This window comes from Pangasianodon hypophthalmus, chromosome 13 (genome assembly GCF_027358585.1).
Source record: "Pangasianodon hypophthalmus isolate fPanHyp1 chromosome 13, fPanHyp1.pri, whole genome shotgun sequence".
Taxonomy (NCBI): domain Eukaryota; kingdom Metazoa; phylum Chordata; class Actinopteri; order Siluriformes; family Pangasiidae; genus Pangasianodon; species Pangasianodon hypophthalmus.
This window is the reverse complement of record NC_069722.1, coordinates 21,954,019-21,975,250: the sequence shown is the minus strand read 5'-3', so window position 1 is coordinate 21,975,250 and position 21,232 is coordinate 21,954,019. Positions and strand designations below refer to the sequence as shown.

Below are 21,232 nucleotides of genomic sequence, written 5' to 3'. Positions count from 1 at the left end.
TCACTTTAGAGATGATTGTTCATTATTAATGAACATATTTTATATAATGAATAAATAATGCTTTACTTCAATTAGCAACTGAACACTGTTTTATTTAACATGGGAATGCTTAATGTAAATCTTTAAATATGATTCGATGTTTTTAGGCAATGTCTATATAGGTTATAATTTACATCTTGTCTGAATTGATATGTTGGGTGTGTTACTGCTGTTGTTATTTAGAGGATGCTTCTGCTCCTAGTTCTGAGAGATAATACTTGTGTCTTTTCTCATTTCAGAAAATGCTTCCTTTAAAAGCAAGTTTCATGACTTTTACCTCAGTAGAAGTGAGCTACTGCCCTCTACAGGTGCAAAAACATTTACACTTTGCTTCTGTTCTTGCAGATGTGTGTTTTGTACTGAGCTGAGTGTGTGGAGCTTCTATCACTGATACCAACATCCACTTTACACAGCTCAGATTCAGCAACCTGCAGAAAAGCTTTGGAATGGATTGATGTTGAGGCCAAAGATGAAACATTCGTCCCTGGGGACAAGTGTACTGCAGAGAGATGAACATGAACAGGGATGTTTTTTACAGGGCTGCAGTGAGTTTGTAGTGCTGTGTCTCTGGCGCAGTAATACACAGCCGTGTCCTCAGTCTAAAAGTTTTGTCCTCTTAAATAAACTGTGCTGCTGGATGTGTCCTGGCTGAAACTGATCTTGCTCTTCATTGTGTCTTTGAGATTAGTGCTACCACCGCTACACAGATATCCGAGCCATTCCAGTGCTTTCCCAGCAGGTTGTCGTATCCAGTGAATACAATAACTCGACTCTGAGATCTTACAAGAGATGGAGAAGGACTCTCCAGGTTTCACGAGCACAGAGGCTGACTGAGTGAGCTCCACACCGCCAACACCACCTGTGAATAACAGCAATAGAACATCATCAAATGTCTTCAAATCATTTTCACAACCAGATATCAAATCTAAACTCATTCAGCCAACATGGAGACTTACAGAATGCAGCTGTTAGCAGCAGCAGCACTGATGAGAACATCGTTGTTTGGTTAATTAACTGAAGTGAATTAAACTGCTCAGCTGCTCTCCTCCTCCTCACCACACACACACACACTCACCTCCTTAATGTAAGAGACACGAGTGGAGGATTTGCATAAAATGCATGATCAACTACTGCATGATCTTGAAGACTCAGGTTTACTAATTTATTCATTAACATTCTTTCTCTTTGAAAGCCCAGTCAATTCTTTTTAAAATTAGTCTGAAATAAACACAACACTAACGAATCTCTGTGATCAACTGATTAGACCATAACATTTTTATTCTGCGAAAATGCTAAATAGCTGAACAATCATCTAAAATACACCTTTCTCACTTAAATAGTAGGTGCTGTGGTCAGAAGGTGTTAGTTACATTTCTATAACAGCGGCTCTGACAGCTGTTCCAGCTGCAAGGTTTACAGAGAGACGCTCGTTTTAATATCTTATCGTACAATTTACACAGAGACTTATATAATGAAAACTCCACTTAAATTGATTAAAAAAACATGTGTAGCATTGTTGATATGGTGAAGTTTTGTGTGAGGAGTAGGGATGTAGGGATATGAATACATTATTTGGAATGAACAGATAATATGTTCTGAACAGATACTAATACAAATAGGAGGTTTGTTTTTAGGAATCTTGCAGGAAATCTGGCTGAGACTAGAGGTGTGTATTGGGACTGGGATGCCTATTAGTTTGTTGATTGAGGAACTGTCAGAGCCACAATTCACACACCATGCTGAGAGTACTGGAGTTTCTACCTTCATGGGATTTTTTTTTATTGATTTGTTGAGCTCTGCTGCCTCCTACTGTGTTTTGGAGTTATTGGACCTCAGCATGTGACAACAGACAGTGTGTTAAACATAATAAATTGTTGGAAGCATGTTGTATTATTCTTGAATCCACTGCTTACACATTTATTTTTACTGTTCATTAAATATTCTGTAAAATGAAGGAATTAATAAAGATTAAAAATAACTTCTCTTGGAAGAACATTTTTATTCAATTATTAGATTGAAACTACAGTTTGTGTGTTAGAAATGACACAAGCTCTTAAAACTTTATTCTAAAAAAGAAAGTAAAAGTGTGAGTGAGATGGTTTATTAGTGGCATTGAGAGGATGTCTCTAACATGTCTCAAAGTTTTTGTAAGGGGAATCCACTATTCTGTGTCACTGTGACTCTCTTGCGCAGTAATACACAGCTGTGTCTTCAGTTTGCAGATTCTGTCCTCGAATTGTTATTGTGTTAGTAGCAGTGTCTCTGGAGATGCTGAACTTGTTTTTCAGTTTGTCACTGTAATATGTACTCCCACTGTAACTGATGTATCCAATCCACTCCAGAGCTTTTCCTGCAGGTTGTCGGATCCAACCTGTATGATCACTCGTAACTGAATATGAGACCTTGCAGGGGATGGAGAGACTCTGGCCTGGCTGGACTGTCATGGAAGCAGGCTGAGTCAGTTCCTCACCATGCACATCTGTGGAGGAAAACACATGGTGATATCTCACACAATATCTGCTGCACATTTATTGTTATTGTAGTAAATGAATGAATGTGATAAAGCACTCACAGGAAGCAGCTGCCAGCAGGAGCAGTAGAGATGTAGAGAACATGGTGTGTGTTGTTTGTACTGGGGTCTTCTCTGTTCTCCAAAGTTTAACAGAGACCATCACATCACATAAATAGAGTGATATCCAGCCCTGACGCTTGGATTTGCTTATCTGCTGATGATGGGAGGAGAATGTATTTAAAACATATTTAAATCATGAGGAGGAGATTCATCTTAAGAAGGATATGTGGCTTTTTAATCAAACGGAAGCCTCTTTATGAAATACTATAATTTTCAATAAAATAAAATTGACAAAGATTAAATACCACATTTAGCATGATATTGTCTATTATTGTCTATGCTTGAGGATATTAGGATCATGATAATGTAAATATTCTACTTCTCTTAAAAGTATGACAGAATGCTCCAACACTTTGTCACAAATGATCACACAAACTCTAATTGTTGACATAATTATTGTTAGCTAAAGATATTGCAGTATAACAAGTTCTTGCTAGTGATGTGATTATAATGGTGTGTATAATGTGCTGCATACAATAATGTGTATAATGTTAGAGATGTAGCATTATGGTTTAAAATCCACACTACAAACTATTGCATAAAAATAACTAACTTGAATCTCTTTTTTGTCATTTGTGAGATTATTTATTTTTTTAATTAGACTTGGATAGATAAGTGTTGTGTCTTGTGGACATTCTGTTATAATTTGCACTGTATGAGGTGTTTTTGTACAGGGATGTTGTTGATCTGTCTCACCGTGGATCACGAGCGCAGTAATACACAGCTGTGTCTTCAGTCTGCATCTTCTGCCCTGTTAATGTTACTGTGCTGCTGGACGTGTCTCTGGAAACCTGAAACCTGCTTTTCAGTTTCTCATTGTAGTAAGTGTTACCATCATAACATATATTTCCGATCCACTCCAGAGCTTTTCCTGCAGGTTGTCGTATCCAGCTTGTACAGTAGCTGCTATCAGTTACTGAATATCCAGACACTTTACAGGTCAGAGTCATTGACTGACCAGGGGTTAATACTGTGGATCCAGTCTGGATCAGCTCAACACAGTGAACACCTGTTAAAGAAAAATTATTTTAATGTTGTAAAAGCAAAAAGCTATAAGTAACAAAACTGGATTATATGTCAAATGGAAAAACACTTACAGTGTACGGCTGCCAGCAGCAGCAGCAGTAGGGATGTAGAGATCATGGTGTGTGTTGAAGCAGAAGAAGTAAAAGCTCTTGGTCTTCATTACTTAAATATATAACAGGGAAGGACATTTGCATAGACACACTCCTTATCTTAGGGGAAATGTTATGGATTATTCTATATGAGAAAATCTCTCCATCTCTCTAACAAATATGTTCACAGTTTGGAACATTGTGTCCTATCTATTTTTAGACATATCTATCAGTCATGTTTGCATTTATATTTTACTAAGTAAGAAGCTTAAGGCAGTTGTTAATAAGTGAGTTTATGTAATATAAAGTGTTTTCAGGTGAATTTATATTAAGAAAACACACACAGCAATTTGCCAGCTATTTCTATTCATCAACAACAGGAAATTCTATTCTTATTCATTAATTTTTATGTTTAATTTGGAACCTTACATTACAACGTCATGTTACTGAAAAACCTGACGACAGAAGGATGTAGTTCCATAATACACAACTACGTCTTCAGTTTCTGTCCTTATACTGTTTTAATTTGTCCAACCTGTGCTGTGGGTTCTCCTCCATACTGATATCAAATGAAGTGATGAGACCATATGAGCAACCTTACTTTATTATCAATGACTGAAAGAAAGAACAGACACTTCCACAGCGTCTTCAGAACAGTCTTTGTCTAACAGCTCTTTATACTGTTTCTAGTGAGAAGTTAAAGTGGAACCAGTTAACAGATATGTCTTACTTGTTAGTCAGCGTTTATCAAAAGTAGACACCAGAATATGTTCTCGCAATAGTATCAGTCTCATGTCCTCATCTCAAGATTACAGAGAAACTTCTAGAAGAAAACACACACCTGAAATTAGAAGACAAATATATGGTTACATGAATTCAGCTTATGATGATGAAAAACAGTAGTTTCATGTTAAAGAATAAAGTATTTATTATAACACTATCAAAGTTAAAAGTTCTCTACACCTCCTGTTCCTCCAGTGCAACAAATTCTTCCAGTCTTCTCCACTTTTCCACTTCTATCCAGTCAGGAAGTGAAACCCAGGAGACCGTACAGGAGAGAGTTAAACACTGACCTTGTTCTAGTGAAACTCAGTATGTGCTAACTCAGCATTAATGTAGTGTCCTACAAAGACATCCATCCATCAGAGTGACGCTCCAAAGCAATAAGGCAATGATTAATTTTCAATAGTATTGATGGTGTATGTGTTCAATAATCACTGACTGAAAGCCTTCAACAGTCTTGAAAACTGGATTAAACTTTTTAAAGAGCTAAATCCCTGTTGAAAAGCATTCATTCTACATTCATTAGATATAATGAGAATTGAATTAATACATTTTAAAACATTATTTAAACAATGCTGCTAAAAATCTCTCATTAAAATGGAAGAGAGTTTTGGTCTGTGACGTCATGATGGAATAAACGTGTCATGATGATGTAACAGAGGGGAACAGCAACTAAACCTTCAACACAACAACATGTTCATCTACTGTGTTACTGTGAAACACTCAAATCCAGCAGAGGTTTAAGATCATCCTGCTGATGACGGAGATAAAAGAGGGTAGGATTCATATTTTTTCAGTTCTTTTTGTTCTTTTTCATTTTTCATTAATTTTGCTTTTTAAACTGTTACATATTGGGAGCAAATCTAGGTAAGAAGAAACACACAAAAATCATAAATCATGCAAATAGTGAAAGAAAAAAAGACAAAATCCAGATGTGTGTCTGATAATGAGTGATACTGAATGAGTCTCATGAGAATGCAGTTTGTGGAGTCACTTTTTTTTGCACTTTATTTGTTGAGCTCTGCTGCCTCCTTCAGCTGTTTTAAATATTGCACCTCAAACTATGAGAACAGACTGTGTGTTAAACACAACACACTGCTGGAAACATGCTGTATTATTCCTGAATCCACTGATTAAACATTTATTCCTACTGCTGGTTAAATATTCTGTAAAACGGAGGGCTTAATAATGGTTCAAGATGAACAATCTTTGAAAATATAAATATATTATTTACAAATGACTGCATTTAAAAATAATTATTATTAAATTACAACACAAACTATTAAAACTTCATTCCAAGGAAAGAAAGTAAAAGTGTGAGTGAGATGGTTTATTAGTGGCATTGAGAGGATGTCTCTAACATGTCTCAAAGTTTTTGTAAGGGGAATCCACTATTCTGCGTCACTGTGAGCCTTTTGCGCAGTAATACACAGCTGTGTCTTCAGTCTGCAGATTCTGTCCTCGAATTGTTATTGTGTTAGTAGCAGTGTCTCTGGAGATGCTGAACTTGTTTTTCAGTTTGTCACTGTAATATGTACTCCCATAGCTATTGATGTGTCCAATCCACTCCAGAGCTTTTCCTGCAGGTTGTCGGATCCAAGATGTACCATCACTCGTAACTGAATATGAAACCTTGCAGGGGATGGAGAGACTCTGGCCTGGCTGGACTGTCATGGAAGCAGGCTGAGTCAGTTCATAACCATGCACATCTGTGGAGGAAAACACATGGTGATATCTCACACAATATCTGCTGCACATTTATTGTTATTGTAGTAAATGAATGAATGTGATAAAGCACTCACAGGAAGCAGCTGCCAGCAGGAGCAGTAGAGATGTAGAGAACATGGTGTGTGTTGTTTGTACTGGGGTCTTCTCTGATCTCCAAAGTTTAACAGAGACCATCACATCACATAAATAGAGTGATATCCAGCCCTGACGCTTGGATTTGCTTATCTGCTGATGATGGGAGGAGAATGTATTTAAAATGTATTTAAATCATGAGGAGGAGATTCATCTTATGGAGGATATTTGGCTTTATAATTGGAAATTAATTCACTTTTCCTTGACAAAAGTCTCTTTTAAGAACATTATAAACCCAGCAAACAAGATATTATATTTGGAACATTCTCTTTGGAGTTGTAAACATGCCTTCACATAATGTTCATGCTATAATTCACCTAACATGGTGTTTTACATTCAGCTGCTACCAGTAACATAACCAATGACTGGAGTTTTTCTTCTGCTGATTAACCAACAAATGAACTGTGTGTAAGTACAAATGATAAATAGGGCATGTTAATAGTCATGTTATGCAAGGAATAAAAGACTTGTGGGTGTGATGTAATATGAAATGAAGTAAATAAATTAATCTTTTCCTAATCTGCTAAGAAATGGTTTGCATAAAAATCATACCTACACTAATATTTGTAGATAATTAATCCAATACTGACACTGACACAAAATTAGGTGGAACATGATTTTAATTACATGTAGTGTGGATCTATTGTTTGTGCATATAACAGGATTGTTGTGAAATAATGCCATTTCATTTTTTTTTATTACTAAGAAAATACTATTGTTGAAAAAGGACTATGGTATTAGAGGAATAAAACATTTCAGGGTATACTGTAATGTCAAAATGATCAACTTCAGGGAGGAAACAGTGACTCCGTTTTGTTTCGTGCTAAATCACACCACCAAAAATATAGTGAGCAAAACAGAGCTAAATATGACAGGGGTCAAAAACTGCTTGAATTCAAATTCAAAATCTACTAAACTGCTTAGAAAAGCAGCAATTTTCTTATGCATAAAACAGTGACAGTGACCAAACTGAGACCTTACACATTACAGACATAACAGGAGACACATGAAGAATTCAGCATTATGAAGTCCAATAAAATCACATTCAGAACTCCTCCTCAATATTCACAGCAAATAAAAAGAATGTTAATTATATTTGTCAACACAAATTAAGACAAAACCTTTACTTTACTAAACTGAAAAGATTTAAAAGTGAAAAGCTTAACAATATACCAATCTATCATTTCCTACAATGATGTAAAAGCCGATCCCAATGGACAAGGAACAATGATTCAGTGGACCACAGGACAGTTATATGAAGTAGAGATGTCATGGTTTATTTAGTAGATTTAAAAAACTATTTAAATTCTAATTGTAGTTTTAAAATGAACACTACAATCTCATTAAATCAACTGACTGTAAGCTAGTTGACGTCGTCTTCGCACACTTCTGAGAAACTTAGAAGTTAAAACAGAGATAAAACATTGTTTCTGCCTCTTACAGTCTTCTGTACTGGGTGTTTTTGTACAGGGTCTTTGTTGATCTGTTTCACTGTGGATCACGAGCGCAGTAATACACAGCTGTGTCCTCAGTCTGAAAGTTTTGCCCGTGTAAAATCACAGTGTTGCTGGAGGCCTCGGCTGAGAAATGGATCTTGTTCTTTAGTGAATCTTTGCTGCCAGTATCACTGGAGCTGCAGTACCAGCCCATCCATTCCAACTCCTTTCCTGATGCATGTCGTATCCAGTTAGTACAGGAACTTGTGGCTGAGTATCCAGTGATCTTACAGGGGACTGAAAATGATTCTTCAGGCTTAACCACCATGACTGCAGGCTGAACCAGTTCAATACATTTAATTCCTGTGAACAACAATCAAGCAGTTATTCAGCTGCATTCTTTCAAAAAGGAAATATGTACACAATTATCGGTATGTCTCCAAAATTCTCCACATACTTACCAGATGCAGCTGTTAACAGCAGGAGTAGAAATGTAGAGAACATGGTTTGAGTGGAACCTGAACCCAGAACCTCCCTTCTCCTGAGAACACGTCTAATATTTTATAAGGGGATTGATTTGCATGACAGTGTTTAGGCTTTCATAAAGGCACAGCAGGCTTAAAGGCATGAGGCATTTCCTGCAAATATAAAACCATGTACACACTCACAAAATATACGAGTTACTCACTATTTACTTACTAATTCATCAAACAGTGTGGATTATGCAGCCTGGTTTAATGAGACGCTGATATAATAGATCTGTAATGTCTTAGCTTCATAACAATGTTGTAGTTAGAGCTTATGACTTTGATGGAAATCCCAGGAGAACATGTTCTCATATTTATTACACTCTCTCAGTGCTTTGAACCTCAGCATGTTGGGTAGATGTTGTGTGAATAGAGAAAGAGCGCCCCTCACAGGCCTTAAAGCTTAAAGAAAAGCATAATGTTCATACATTAATAATGTGCGTGCAGGCTAAATATACAGTATACACTACAAGTCCAAAGGTTGAGTAAACTTTCTAAATTCAACTGTTTGTAAAAAATGGAAAATAATTTGCACTACTGCTCAAATGTTAACCCAGAATGTTTAAAACATTTTTTCCATCCATTTTGATTATACTTTTCTCATTTATTATTTCATCATGTGCTACATTGGATGTGATGGAAAATGAAAATGTATGTGTGTGGTGGTCTGGGAAAACTCATCAGATGCAGGTGAAGCAGAATTCTGGGGAAAAAAAAACAGTTTTGGGAAAATCAGGTTTGTCTGTCTATAACACACTTTTACACCTCAGGTTTAAGAAACCATAAATATATTTCAAGACAGCTGGAAATGTTTATATTTCCTTCGTAATCTGGGATAGGATTTGCAAAAATCACGTGGTATAAGGATCCAGTTTAACAAACGCAGTGGTAAAAAACAGTCAGTCTGTCTGAAGATATCTAAAACCTTGCTATAAGTGTGATTTCCTCACACAGTGAATGTCACAGGTTCTTAGCTGCATCACAGTGAAATGAACATGAGCCTAATCGATTCAGTTCATGATCAGATGCCGACTGGCAAAATGTCCATATGCTGCAGTCAGAATGAAGTTTATTTAATTAAGGAGCATGTTGGGAGCTAGAACTTGTGCAGGACTGATAGTGTATATGCTTGCATTTAAAGCCGTAAAATAAAATAAGCAAACCAAGTGCTTATCATGAGTTTTAAAACATAAGCACTGTTCAATCAGGACTTTGCCCACTGTTTATTGGGAAACATGACACAATTCACATCAAAATGATAAAACATTGTATTTCTGCTTTTGCTGCTTTTGCTGATGTAAATAGATTTCTGTACTGGGTGTTTTTGTACAGGGATGTTGTTGATCTGTCTCACTGTGAGCGACGAGCGCAGTAATACACAGCTGTGTCTTCAGTCTGCATCTTCTGCCCTGTTAATGTTACTGTGCTGCTGGACGTGTCTCTGGAAACCTGAAACCTGCTTTTCAGTTTCTCACTGTAGTAAGTGTTACCGCTACCACATCTCTCTCCGACCCTCTCTAGAGCTTTTCCTGCAGGTTGTCGTATCCAGTGTGTACAGTAGTTGCTATCAGTTACTGAATATCCAGATACTTTACAGGTCAGAGTCATTGACTGACCAGGGGTTAATACTGTGGATCCGGTCTGGATCAGCTCAACACAGTGAACACCTGTTAAAGAAAAGTTCTTTTAATGTTGTAAAAGCAAAAAGCTATAAGTAACCAAAACTGGATTATATGTCAAATGGAAAAACACTTACAGTGTACGGCTGCCAGCAGCAGCAGCAGTAGGGATGTAGAGATCATGGTGTGTGTTGAAGCAGAAGAAGTAAAAGCTCTTGGTCTTCATTGCTTAAATATATAACAGGGAAGGACATTTGCATAGACACACTCCTTATCTTAGAGGAAATTTTATGGAGTCCTCTATATGAGTAAACCTCCCCATCTCTCAAACATGTCTAATCTGTAATTCTAAACATATAACAATATGACTTTGTCTATTGTACATGTCTATTTTTAAATATATCTATTAGTCCTGTTGGATTTTATGTTTTAACAAATCAGTAGTATAAGACATTGTTAATGAGTGAGCTTAAGGACTGTGAGGTGTTTTCAGGTGAATAAGCAAACACACTAGAGTCTAACCATATTAAGTAAGGAATAAAACACAGCAGGGGGTACTGTTACAGGAAAATAAACAACGACAGGATGCTGGGATGAAGCAGAGTTACAGAAAAAAAAAAAAACGCAGATTGTTTCCGATGAACTGCAAAGAGCAAAGCTCTCCATCTCTCCATCTCCATCTCACTCTTGGTGTATGTAGTGTATGTATTCAATAATCATGGACTTTGGTCCTCTGTGGGAATTTGACTATAAGAGACAGTCTCAGTGTTCGATGTCTCACATAAACACATAATAGAAATTGTGCAGACTTGTAGGTGTGTGAGATTTGGGGAGACACAAAGCACAAGAGCGTGACATTGTTCTATCAGTATCAGTGTTTTCAGAGGCTTTAACTGCTTTCTTTATTGTTTTCACAGAGTCTAGTGAATTAATCTGAATTTAACAACTGGCTCAGACAAATCCATTATAAGATACACTCTTTTTATTTAGAGATCTAGAAACGACTGCATTATTTTTCTCTGGCTATTCATTAATTACTTGATGTCAGAGAATAGATTTCTTGATTATTTACTCTAACTTCCTTTTTCCCCAAAGTAGTTATACTAATTACACATTGTCTAATCAAAGTATAAATTACTCAAAAGGAAAGACAACACAAACCTCACTTTAGTGTTTTGTTGGTTTGACCATAACCTTTTCTATTTATCATGTTTGTTATTTAGAGGAAACACACAGTGGAGGAATCAATGTGGACATTATGGATTTGAAACACTTAAAAAATATAGAAATGCAGCTGTCTGTTCTTCTTTAAGTGTGTGTAATAGTTTACGCTACATGATTCTCATTATACCATGGATGAGACCTCATGATACAATGCATTACTCAACACTAATACTTTAATTGGCAAGCTTTTAATAGATATCTGATCTAGTGTAGGAAATACTACAAAATGTATGTTAATGAAAGACTTTCACGATGGTGTTAATAATAAAAGGCAAATGCTGTTCAAGAAGCTAAATGATATTATTGTATTTTATTAATGAGCTAAATCCTTGTTGAAATCATTCAAAGAAGCTGAATTATATTATTAAACCTTTTATTCCAAATGTTGATTAAATAGTCCGTAAATGAAGGGATTAATAATGGTTCAAAAAGAACACTCTTTAAAAGAAATTATTTTTTTATTTAAAATCAACTGTTTGTGTGTTTAAAAGTGACAGAAACTATTAAAACTTCATTCCACTGGATAAAAAGTAAAAGATGGTTTATTAGTGGCATTGAGAGGATGTCTCTAACATGTCTCATAGTTTTTGTAAGGGGAATCCACTATTCTGTGTCACTGTGAGTAACTTGCGCAGTAATACACAGCTGTGTCTTCAGTTTGCAGATTCTGTCCTCGAATTGTTATTGTGTTAGTAGCAGTGTCTCTGGAGATGCTGAACTTGTTTTTCAGTTTGTCACTGTAAGCTGTACCCCCACTGCTACTGATGTATCCAATCCACTCCAGAGCTTTTCCTGCAGGTTGTCGGATCCAATGTGTACTATAGCTTGTAACTGAATATGAAACCTTGCAGGGGATGGAGAGACTCTGGCCTGGCTGGACTGTCATGGAAGCAGGCTGAGTCAGTTCCACACCATGCACATCTGTGGAGGAAAACACATGGTAATATCTCACACAATATCTGCTGCACATTTATTGTTATTGTAGTAAATGAATGAATGTGATAAAGCACTCACAGGAAGCAGCTGCCAGCAGGAGCAGTAGAGATGTAGAGAACATGGTGTGTGTTGTTTGTACTGGGGTCTTCTCTGTTCTCCAAAGTTTAACAGAGACCATCACATCACATAAATAGAGTGATATCCAGCCCTGACGCTTGTATTTGCTTATCTGCTGATGATGGGAGGAGAATGTATTTAAAACATATTTAAATCATGTGGAGGAGATTCATCTTATGGAGGATATGTGGCTATTTAATATCTCTTTCAGGAAAATAAGCAATAACATGATGGTGGGATGAAGCAGAGTTACACTTACCATCCTAATGTTGATTTAAATAAAATGCTGCCTGTTACAGAGAAACCGCAAAGAGCAAAGCTCTCCATCCTGAAGATATTTAACCCTTATTATTATATCAGTATCAGTGTTTTCAGTTCAACTGGTTTGTTTATTGCTTTCACAGAGTGTAGTGAATTAATATGAATTTAATAATTATTATCAGCCAAATCCACTATAAGATACACTTTTTATTTAGAGATTTACAAATGACTGCATTACATTTTCTCTCACCTTTCATTAATTTCTTGATGTTAGAAATGATAATTCAGACATCACAAAAATAGTTTTCAGGATTATTTACTCTAGCCTCCTTTTTTCATAAAATGCCTCTTGAGGAGAATCTAACAGTAGATAGTCTAAGCACACACTGTCCTATCAAAACACAAATTACACAAAAGGACAGATGTCAGGAGCATAAATTTAGTGTTTTCAGCTTTCTGTTGAACATGTTTGGTATCTAGAGGAAACATGGCATGAACCCAGTAGTGTTATGGACTTTTAGAAACATTTAAAAATTAGACATTATGAATGCAGCTGTCTATCTGCCTTTAAGTGTGTGTATTTGTTTGCCTCACATCATTCTTATTATGACATGTCATGATATAATGCATTACTCAGCCCTAATATATTCATTGTCAAGCTATTGATAGATACTAGATTTTGGCCTGCCTCTGTTCTAGTGCAGGAAAAACCTACTAATAATAACTAAATGTCTTTCAATAAGCTAAACATTTTTAAATGAGCTTAAACTTTATAAAGTTATTTATATTAAACTGATTTAAATAATTCTGCTCAGAAATTTTTGCTCAGGAATAAGGAGAGTGGGATCTTCATGGTGAGTGTTGATGAGACTCGACTGCTCCACTCAGCTCAGCTGCACATAAATACTGCATGGACACACAGCACTCTGGATTTGCATCATGACGTCATGATGGAATAAATGTGTGAGTCCTGATGATGTAACAGAGGGGAACAGCAACTAAACCTTCAACACAACATGATCATCTACTGTGTTACTGTGAAACACTCAAATCCAGCAGAGGTTTCAGATCATCCTGCTGATGACAGAGGGATAAAGGAGGATATGATGTATATTTTATCTATTCTTTTAATTAATATTAATATTAATGCTGAATATTATTGTTTCTATAGCAACCACTCATACACAGGGACTTATATGGCAGACAGTCTACATACAGTCACCTCCAAAAGTATTGGTACAGCAAGGCCAATTCTATTGTTTTCGCTATACATTGAAGACATTTCGGTTTGAGATCAGAAGATGAATATGATACTATAGATCAGAATTTCAGCCTTCATTTCCTGAGATTTACATCTAGATGTGTTAAAGAACTTAATACATGACTCCTTTGGTGTCAGACTACCCAATTTTTAGGTGAGCAAAAGTAATGGAACAGATAAGTCTTAAAGTAAATTACAGTAAATGACACTTAATGTTTGGATCAATATCCCTTGCTTGCAATCACTGCATCAAGCCGGCGACCCACTGACATCACCAAATTGTTGCATTCTTCTTTTGTGATGCTTTTCCAGGCATTCACCACAGCCTCTTTCAGTTGTTGTTTGTTTCGGTTGGCTTCTCCGTTCAGTCTTCTCTTCAGGAGGTGGAATGCATGCTCATTTGGGTTAAAGTCTGGTGATTGACTTGGCCAGTCTAAAGCCATCAGGGGAAAAAAGTGGAAGAAGTTATTGTTTTGGCAGCGTGTTTTGGGACATTGTCTTGCTGCATGGTGAAGTTCCTCCCAATTAGATTGGATGCATTTCTCTGTAAATTGGAAGGCAGATTGTTTCTGTAAACTTCTGAATTCATTCTGCTGCAATCATCATGAGTTACATCATCAATAAAGATTATTGAGCCTGTTCCAGAAGCAAGCCCAAACCATGCAAGCCCAAGCCACAACACTACCTCCACCATGCCTGACTGATGAGCTTGTATGTTTTGGATTATGAGCAGATCCATTCTTTCTCCCTACTTTGGCCTTTCCATCACTTTGGTAGAGTTTAATCTTGGTTCCAGAATGTTTCTGGCTCCTCTTTATATTTCTTTGTGAATTCTAACTTGGCCTTCTGATTCTTACTGCTCATGAGCGATTTGCATCTTGTGGTACGGGTCCTATATTTCTGCACTTGACGTCTTCTTCGAATGCTGGATTGTGATACCTTCAGAGCTCTCACAATGTTTCTCACAATGACCAGGGGTTAATACTTATCTGATCTGGATCAGCTCAACACAGTGAACACCTGTTAGGAAAATAATCAAGGACCAGGTGGTGTGATGTAGTGAGGAGTCAGGAGTTGCAGAGGTGGCGGATGCAATTACAAATAATTTATTGTGTAAAGTACAAATAAAACAAATTAAATTGTGAAAACAAGAACCATTTACATGAGCTATGGATACGATAGATAGGCACAAACACACCACAAACACCAGCTAACAAAAAGCTTGACTGTGAGATGCTGAAAAACTAGAACTTAAATAGAGGTGCTAAGAGTGCTGATGGGTAATGTAGTTCTGTGCCCTTTGGTGCTACTATGACATGGAGTTACTGATACCAACCTGAAGATAATTCTAGGTAAAGAAGGGTATGATGTATATTTTTCTGTTCTTTTTGTTCATTATAATATTTTATTCATTTTGCTTTTTAAAATGTTATAAATCGGCTGTACGCAAAAATCATAAATCATGCAAATAATAAAATCGTAAAAAAAAAAAAATCCATATATGTGTCTGATAATGATTTATACTGAATGAGTCTCATGAGAATGCAGTTTGTGGAGTCACTTTTTTTTTGCACTGTATTTGTTGAGCTCTGCTGCCTCCTTCAGCTGTTTTAAATATTGCACCTCAAACTATGAGAACAGACTGTGTGTTAAACACAACACACTGCTGGAAACATGCTGTATTATTCCTGAATCCACTGATTAAACATTTATTCCTTATTTCAATTGTTTATTAAATATTCAGTAAAATGAAGGGATTAATAATGCTTCAAAAGGAACACTTTGATGATTTTTTTTATTATTATTTAAAAATGACAATTTGTGTTCTAAAATGACACAAGCTATTAAGACTTTATTCTTTGAAAAAAAAAGTAAAAGGTTGAGTGAGATGATTTATTAGTGGCATTGAGAGGATGTCTCTAACATGTCTCATAGTTTTTGTAAGGGGAATCCACTATTCTGTGTCACTGTGAGTCTCCTGCGCAGTAATACACAGCTGTGTCTTCAGTCTGCAGATTCTGTCCTCGAATTGTTATTGTGTTAGTAGCAGTGTCTCTGGAGATGCTGAACTTGTTTTTCAGTTTGTCACTGTAATATGTACTCCCACTGTAACTGATGAGTCCAATCCACTCCAGAGCTTTTCCTGCAGGTTGTCGGATCCAACCTGTACTATAACTCGTCACTGAATATGAGACCTTGCAGGGGATGGAGAGACTCTGGCCTGGCTGGACTGTCATGGAAGCAGGCTGAGTCAGTTCATAACCATGCACATCTGTGGAGGAAAACACATGGTGATATCTCACACAATATCTGCTGCACATTTATTGTTATTGTAGTAAATGAATGAATGTGATAAAGCACTCACAGGAAGCAGCTGCCAGCAGGAGCAGTAGAGATGTAGAGAACATGGTGTGTGTTGTTTGTACTGGGGTCTTCTCTGTTCTCCAAAGTTTAACAGAGACCATCACATCACGTAAATAGAGTGATATCCAGCCCTGACGCTTGTATTTGCTTATCTGCTGATGATGGGAGGAGAACGTATTCAAAATGTATTTAAATCATGTGGAGGAGATTCATCTTATGGAGATTATGTGGCTTTGTAATAGAACAGATCTGCTCTTCTAAGATAGAAACCTCTTTACCAACTTCTGTAATTCATATATCAATAACAGATGGAACTGTACATATAGAGAAATTGGCAACAAGGATTAGATAGTAAATTTAGATGGATAATGTATCTGTGGTGAGGATATTGGTATTATCTAACATGTTTTATAAAGGCCAAAATTAGGATTAGGGACAGTTAGCATTCATACTAGAGGTGTGTGTATTAAAGGTGTTATTTAATTCCTCTCTTGCCCACTTCCATGTGTATTTTTGTTTGAACTTGATTGCAACATTGTCTAATACACTCAGTTGGTTCTATTTCCCACAATATAAACATATAAACTGAGAAAACCTCTAATATTTTATAGGGGGTTTGATTTGCATGACAGTGTTTAGGATTTCACAACAAGGTGCAACAAAACTAAAGACATACTACATTTCCTGCAAATTAAAAACATGTACACATTCACAAAATATAAGAACTACTACTATTTACTTACTAATTCATCAAACAGTGTGGATTATGCAGCCTGGTTTAATGAGACACTGATATAATAGATCTGTAATGCATTAGTTTTTAAACAATGGTGTAAATAGATTTTATGACTTTGATGGAAATCCCAGGAGGACATCAGTCCTCTCTCAGTCCTTTTAACCTCAACATGTTGGGTAGATGGTGTGTAAGTAGAGAAAGAGCGCCTCTCAGAGGACATAAAGCGTAATGCAAAGCATAATGTTCATGCAGTTCTAATGTGAGTGCAGATATATAAATATACAAAATATAAACATATACAGTGCAAGTCAAACTGGTAGGTAAATTTGACTGTCTGTAAAAAATGGAAAATAATTTGCACTACTAGTGAAATGTTAGAGCAGATTTTTCTATCCATCTATTATTTATGATGCTTTCATCTTGTCTATAATCATTTAATATTTATTTATGTATATTGGATGTGATGGACTTCCATAAATTGTACCTTTTAAGTTTCAACTCAAAATAAGCATCACACTTTTGTGAGGTTTAACCTCAGCAGGAGACGAGGTCAGACTGATGCCATGAACATCTGAGAAGAGGAGAGCGGTAAAACATACAGACTGAAATATGGAGCGTATAAAAGGTGAGTAAGGTGTGGATAGACGTGTTTACTCACAGGACACAGAGGATATCAGAAGAAGAAAAGGCCAGCTCATGAATTTTACAGAGGAATTTTGACTGTTAATGGAGTAAGACAAAAGGAGAAATAAAACTGAGCACTAAAATGAATGGATGTTGTTTATAATAATTGTGTCTGGGGTTCAGCTTCCTGCTGAGGGAATATTTACAGCTCATGAGGACGTGCTTGTGGAAGTTTTTGTACAGCTCTGGAGTCTGTTGTGTCAGTGTGAGTGTCGTGCACAGTAATAAACAGCCGTGTCTTCAGCTTTCAGACTCTTCACTTCTAGGTACAGCATGTTTTTATTGGTGTCTTTAGTGATGGAGAACTGGCCCTGCAGAGACTGAGAGAATGCAGTACCAGTGCCAGTGTCAATGCGCTTTTCCTGGTTTCTCACGGATCCAGCTCATCCAGTTGCTGCTCAGTGAGAATCCGGAGACAGTACAGGACAGAGTGACTGACTCTCCAGATCTCTTCACCACAGACGCAGAGGAGGTCAGGGACTGTCCATAAGAATCTGGAAGAGAAGAGTTTTTGGATCTGGAGACTATTCTAGGAAATACTGGGAGCGATGCGGGAATACAACCTGGATGGGACACCGTTCTATCAAAGGACCATGCACACACATGCACACACACATTCACACACACATTCACATTATATCCAATTTATCTACCAGTATGTGTTTAGACAGTGGGAGGAACACGGAGAGCCCAGAGGAAACCAACACTAACACAGGGAGTAGATGAAACTCCACACAGACAGTAACCCAATCTCAGGATCAAACTGAGGGCCCTGAAGCTGTTTCTAGTGAGAAGTTAAAGTGGAACCAGTTAACAGATATGTCTTACTTGTTAGTCAGCGTTTATCAAAAGTAGACACCAGAATATGTTCTCACAATAGTATCAGTCTCATGTCCTCATCTCAAGATTACAGAGAAACTTCTAGAGAGCTAAATCCCTGTTGAAAAAGCATTCATTCTACATTCATTAGATATAATGAGAATTGATTTAATAAATTTTAAAACCTTATTTAAACATTGCTGCTAAAAATCTCATTAAAATGGAAGAGAGTTTTGGTCTGTGACATTATGATGGAATAAACGTGTCATGATGATGTAACAGAGGGGAACAGCAACTAAACCTTCAACACAACAACATGTTCATCTACTGTGTTACTGTGAAACACTCAAATCCAGCAGAGGTTTAAGATCATCCTGCTGATGACGGAGATAAAAGAGGGTAGGATGTGTATTTTTTCAGTTCTTTTTGTTCTTATAAATTTTTCATTAATTTTGCTTTTTAAACTGTTACATATTGGGAGTAAATCTAGGTAAGGAGAAATACAAAAAAATCATAAATCATGCAAATAATGAAAGAAAAAAAGACAAAATCCAGATGTGTGTCTGATAATGAGTGATACTGAATGAGTCTCATGAGAATGCAGTTTGTGGAGTCACTTTTTTTGCACTTTATTTGTTGAGCTCTGCTGCCTCCTTCAGCTGTTTTAAATATTGCACCTCAATCTATGAGAACAGACTGTGTGTTAAACACAACACACTGCTGGAAACATGCTGTATTATTCCTGAATCCACTGATTAAACATTTATTCCTACTGCTGCTTAAATATTCTGTAAAACGGAGGGATTAATAATGGTTCAAAATGAACAATCTTTGAAAAATATATATTTTTTATTTAAAAATGACTGGTTATAAAAATAACTATTATTAAATTACAACACAAACTATTACAACTTCATTCCAATAGGAGAAAGTAAAAGTGTGAGTGAGATGGTTTATTAGTGGCATTGAGAGGATGTCTCTAACATGTCTCAAAGTTTTTGTAAGGGGAATCCACTATTCTGTGTCACTGTGAGTCTCTTGCGCAGTAATACACAGCTGTGTCTTCAGTCTGCAGATTCTGTCCTCGAATTGTTATTGTGTTAGTAGCAGTGTCTCTGGAGATGCTGAACTTGTTTTTCAGTTTGTCACTGTAAAATGTAGCCCCATCATGCTTGATGTATGCAGTCCACTCCAGAGCTTTTCCTGCAGGTTGTCGGATCCAACCTGTTCCATAGTGGCTGCTGCTATCAGTGATAGAAGCTCCAGACACTCTACAGGTGATGGTTAAAGTCTCTCCTGGCTTTATAAGCACTGAGTCTGGCTGGATGAGCTCAGTAGCACAGAACACATCTGTGAAAAGAGAAAAAGAAAAGGTTGACATGTTGAACTGAAAGGATCAGATGAACTAATAAAGCTTAATTCCAAACACTCACAGGGGGCGAGAGCCAGCAGCAGCAGTGAAGCTGAAGCAAACATGTTTGTGTTGAAGGAGGACTAATGAGAAGCGCTTCCTCTCTAGATAAGCACGGTGCTAATATTACAAGAGGAGATGGAGATTTGCATAAATATTACAGAGAAGCTGTGTTGAGTGCAGCTCTGCAGCTGTTAATCACAGTCTCATCTCATTTTGTCTCTATTTAACATCATTATAACTAATAATATGAATGTTTTGTGTTAAATTATTTAATTTGTTTTTATATTTACACAAATAAATAATGTAATTATTTCTTATTATTATATTTATAGTCAAAATTACACTGAATCTTTACCATAATACATAAAAATAATAATAATTAGAAAAACAATCCTTTATGTCATTATCAGCTCTGTATCGGCTACACTCCAGCGAATTACATGAAGTCAGAGATTATTCTCATGTGTACAAATTTCCTGTTTATGTTTTTGTAATGTTTATGGTGTAAATGTAAAATCTTTATGCTTTATTTTATAGATATAGAATAAAGGGTGTTAAAATACCTGCTGTGAATAACTGCTTCCATATTTGTCACTCTCACACAGTGAAATATTGCAGTGATTTCAGAACAGCATGTAGCTAAAGCTTTTTATTGGTGACATTAAAACTGGGCTCAACATTTAACATTATAATCAAACTGTGCAATAGAAAATGCCCCAGTCAAATCATTTTCATTCTGGTATAGACTGCCCTCTACAGGCTTTAACTGATACAGAGAGGAATTGCTGATTTCATGTTGATGAGATTCTAGGTTAGATGTTCACATCCACCTTCTCAGTCACTACTGAAGACGTGTTACGGAGATCAAGTTTAGGGGGCGTGTCACTCTGTGGAATCACCTGACAACACTGTCACTGATAGGCTGATAGGCTGCTTGAATCCAGTGTCTACATTTTGTAACATTCAGAGGAAAATAATGTAAGCAAGATTTCTGCCACTGAAAAGTGTTCACGACAGAGACGTTTGCATTTAGTGAATGACTGTTAATAGCTGTTATAATGTAACTGATACCAGGATTTTATCTTTTGAATCCTCCATAACATTAAATGTGATTATACATTGATAAAATGTATGATGTGTCATTCATTAAACAATAAAGCATTGTAACTGTCAGCACACTGCTGAGGTATAAGAGGAATAAAACACATCAGGATGAGCTGTTATAGAAAAAAAAATCAACTTTAAGTTGGTAAAATCACACCATAAAACATAAAATCCAGTAGCAGACTTTTGACTGTGTGTGTAGAATGTGTAGCAACGTTGGAGATTATGGTTTTGTTGGCAAACTGCTTAAAGTCTGTAGTAAAAATTATTCAAACATATAACTGAATTTAAACTATTAGGT

At 36.4% G+C, this 21,232-nt stretch overlaps 4 gene segments (V, D, J or C); all 4 read right to left on the bottom strand.

Annotated features, from left to right (window-relative positions):
• Window positions 1-588: 588 nt before the first annotated feature.
• LOC117598788 (Ig heavy chain V region MC101-like) lies at window positions 589-1,726 on the bottom strand. The segment is given in 2 exon segments: window positions 589-898; window positions 996-1,726. Coding segments are annotated over 2 exon segments (300 nt in total).
• Window positions 1,727-3,363: 1,637 nt separating this feature from the next.
• On the bottom strand, window positions 3,364-3,857 carry LOC117598885 (immunoglobulin heavy variable 4-30-4-like). The segment is given in 2 exon segments: window positions 3,364-3,680; window positions 3,776-3,857. Coding segments are annotated over 2 exon segments (399 nt in total).
• A 3,852-nt stretch (window positions 3,858-7,709) lies between these two features.
• On the bottom strand, window positions 7,710-8,385 carry LOC117598909 (Ig heavy chain V region 3-6-like). The segment is given in 2 exon segments: window positions 7,710-8,228; window positions 8,327-8,385. Coding segments are annotated over 2 exon segments (354 nt in total).
• Window positions 8,386-19,369: 10,984 nt separating this feature from the next.
• Window positions 19,370-19,889, bottom strand: LOC117598867 (Ig heavy chain V region 914-like). The segment is given in 2 exon segments: window positions 19,370-19,763; window positions 19,847-19,889. Coding segments are annotated over 2 exon segments (369 nt in total).
• Between the last annotated feature and the right edge of the window lie 1,343 nt (window positions 19,890-21,232).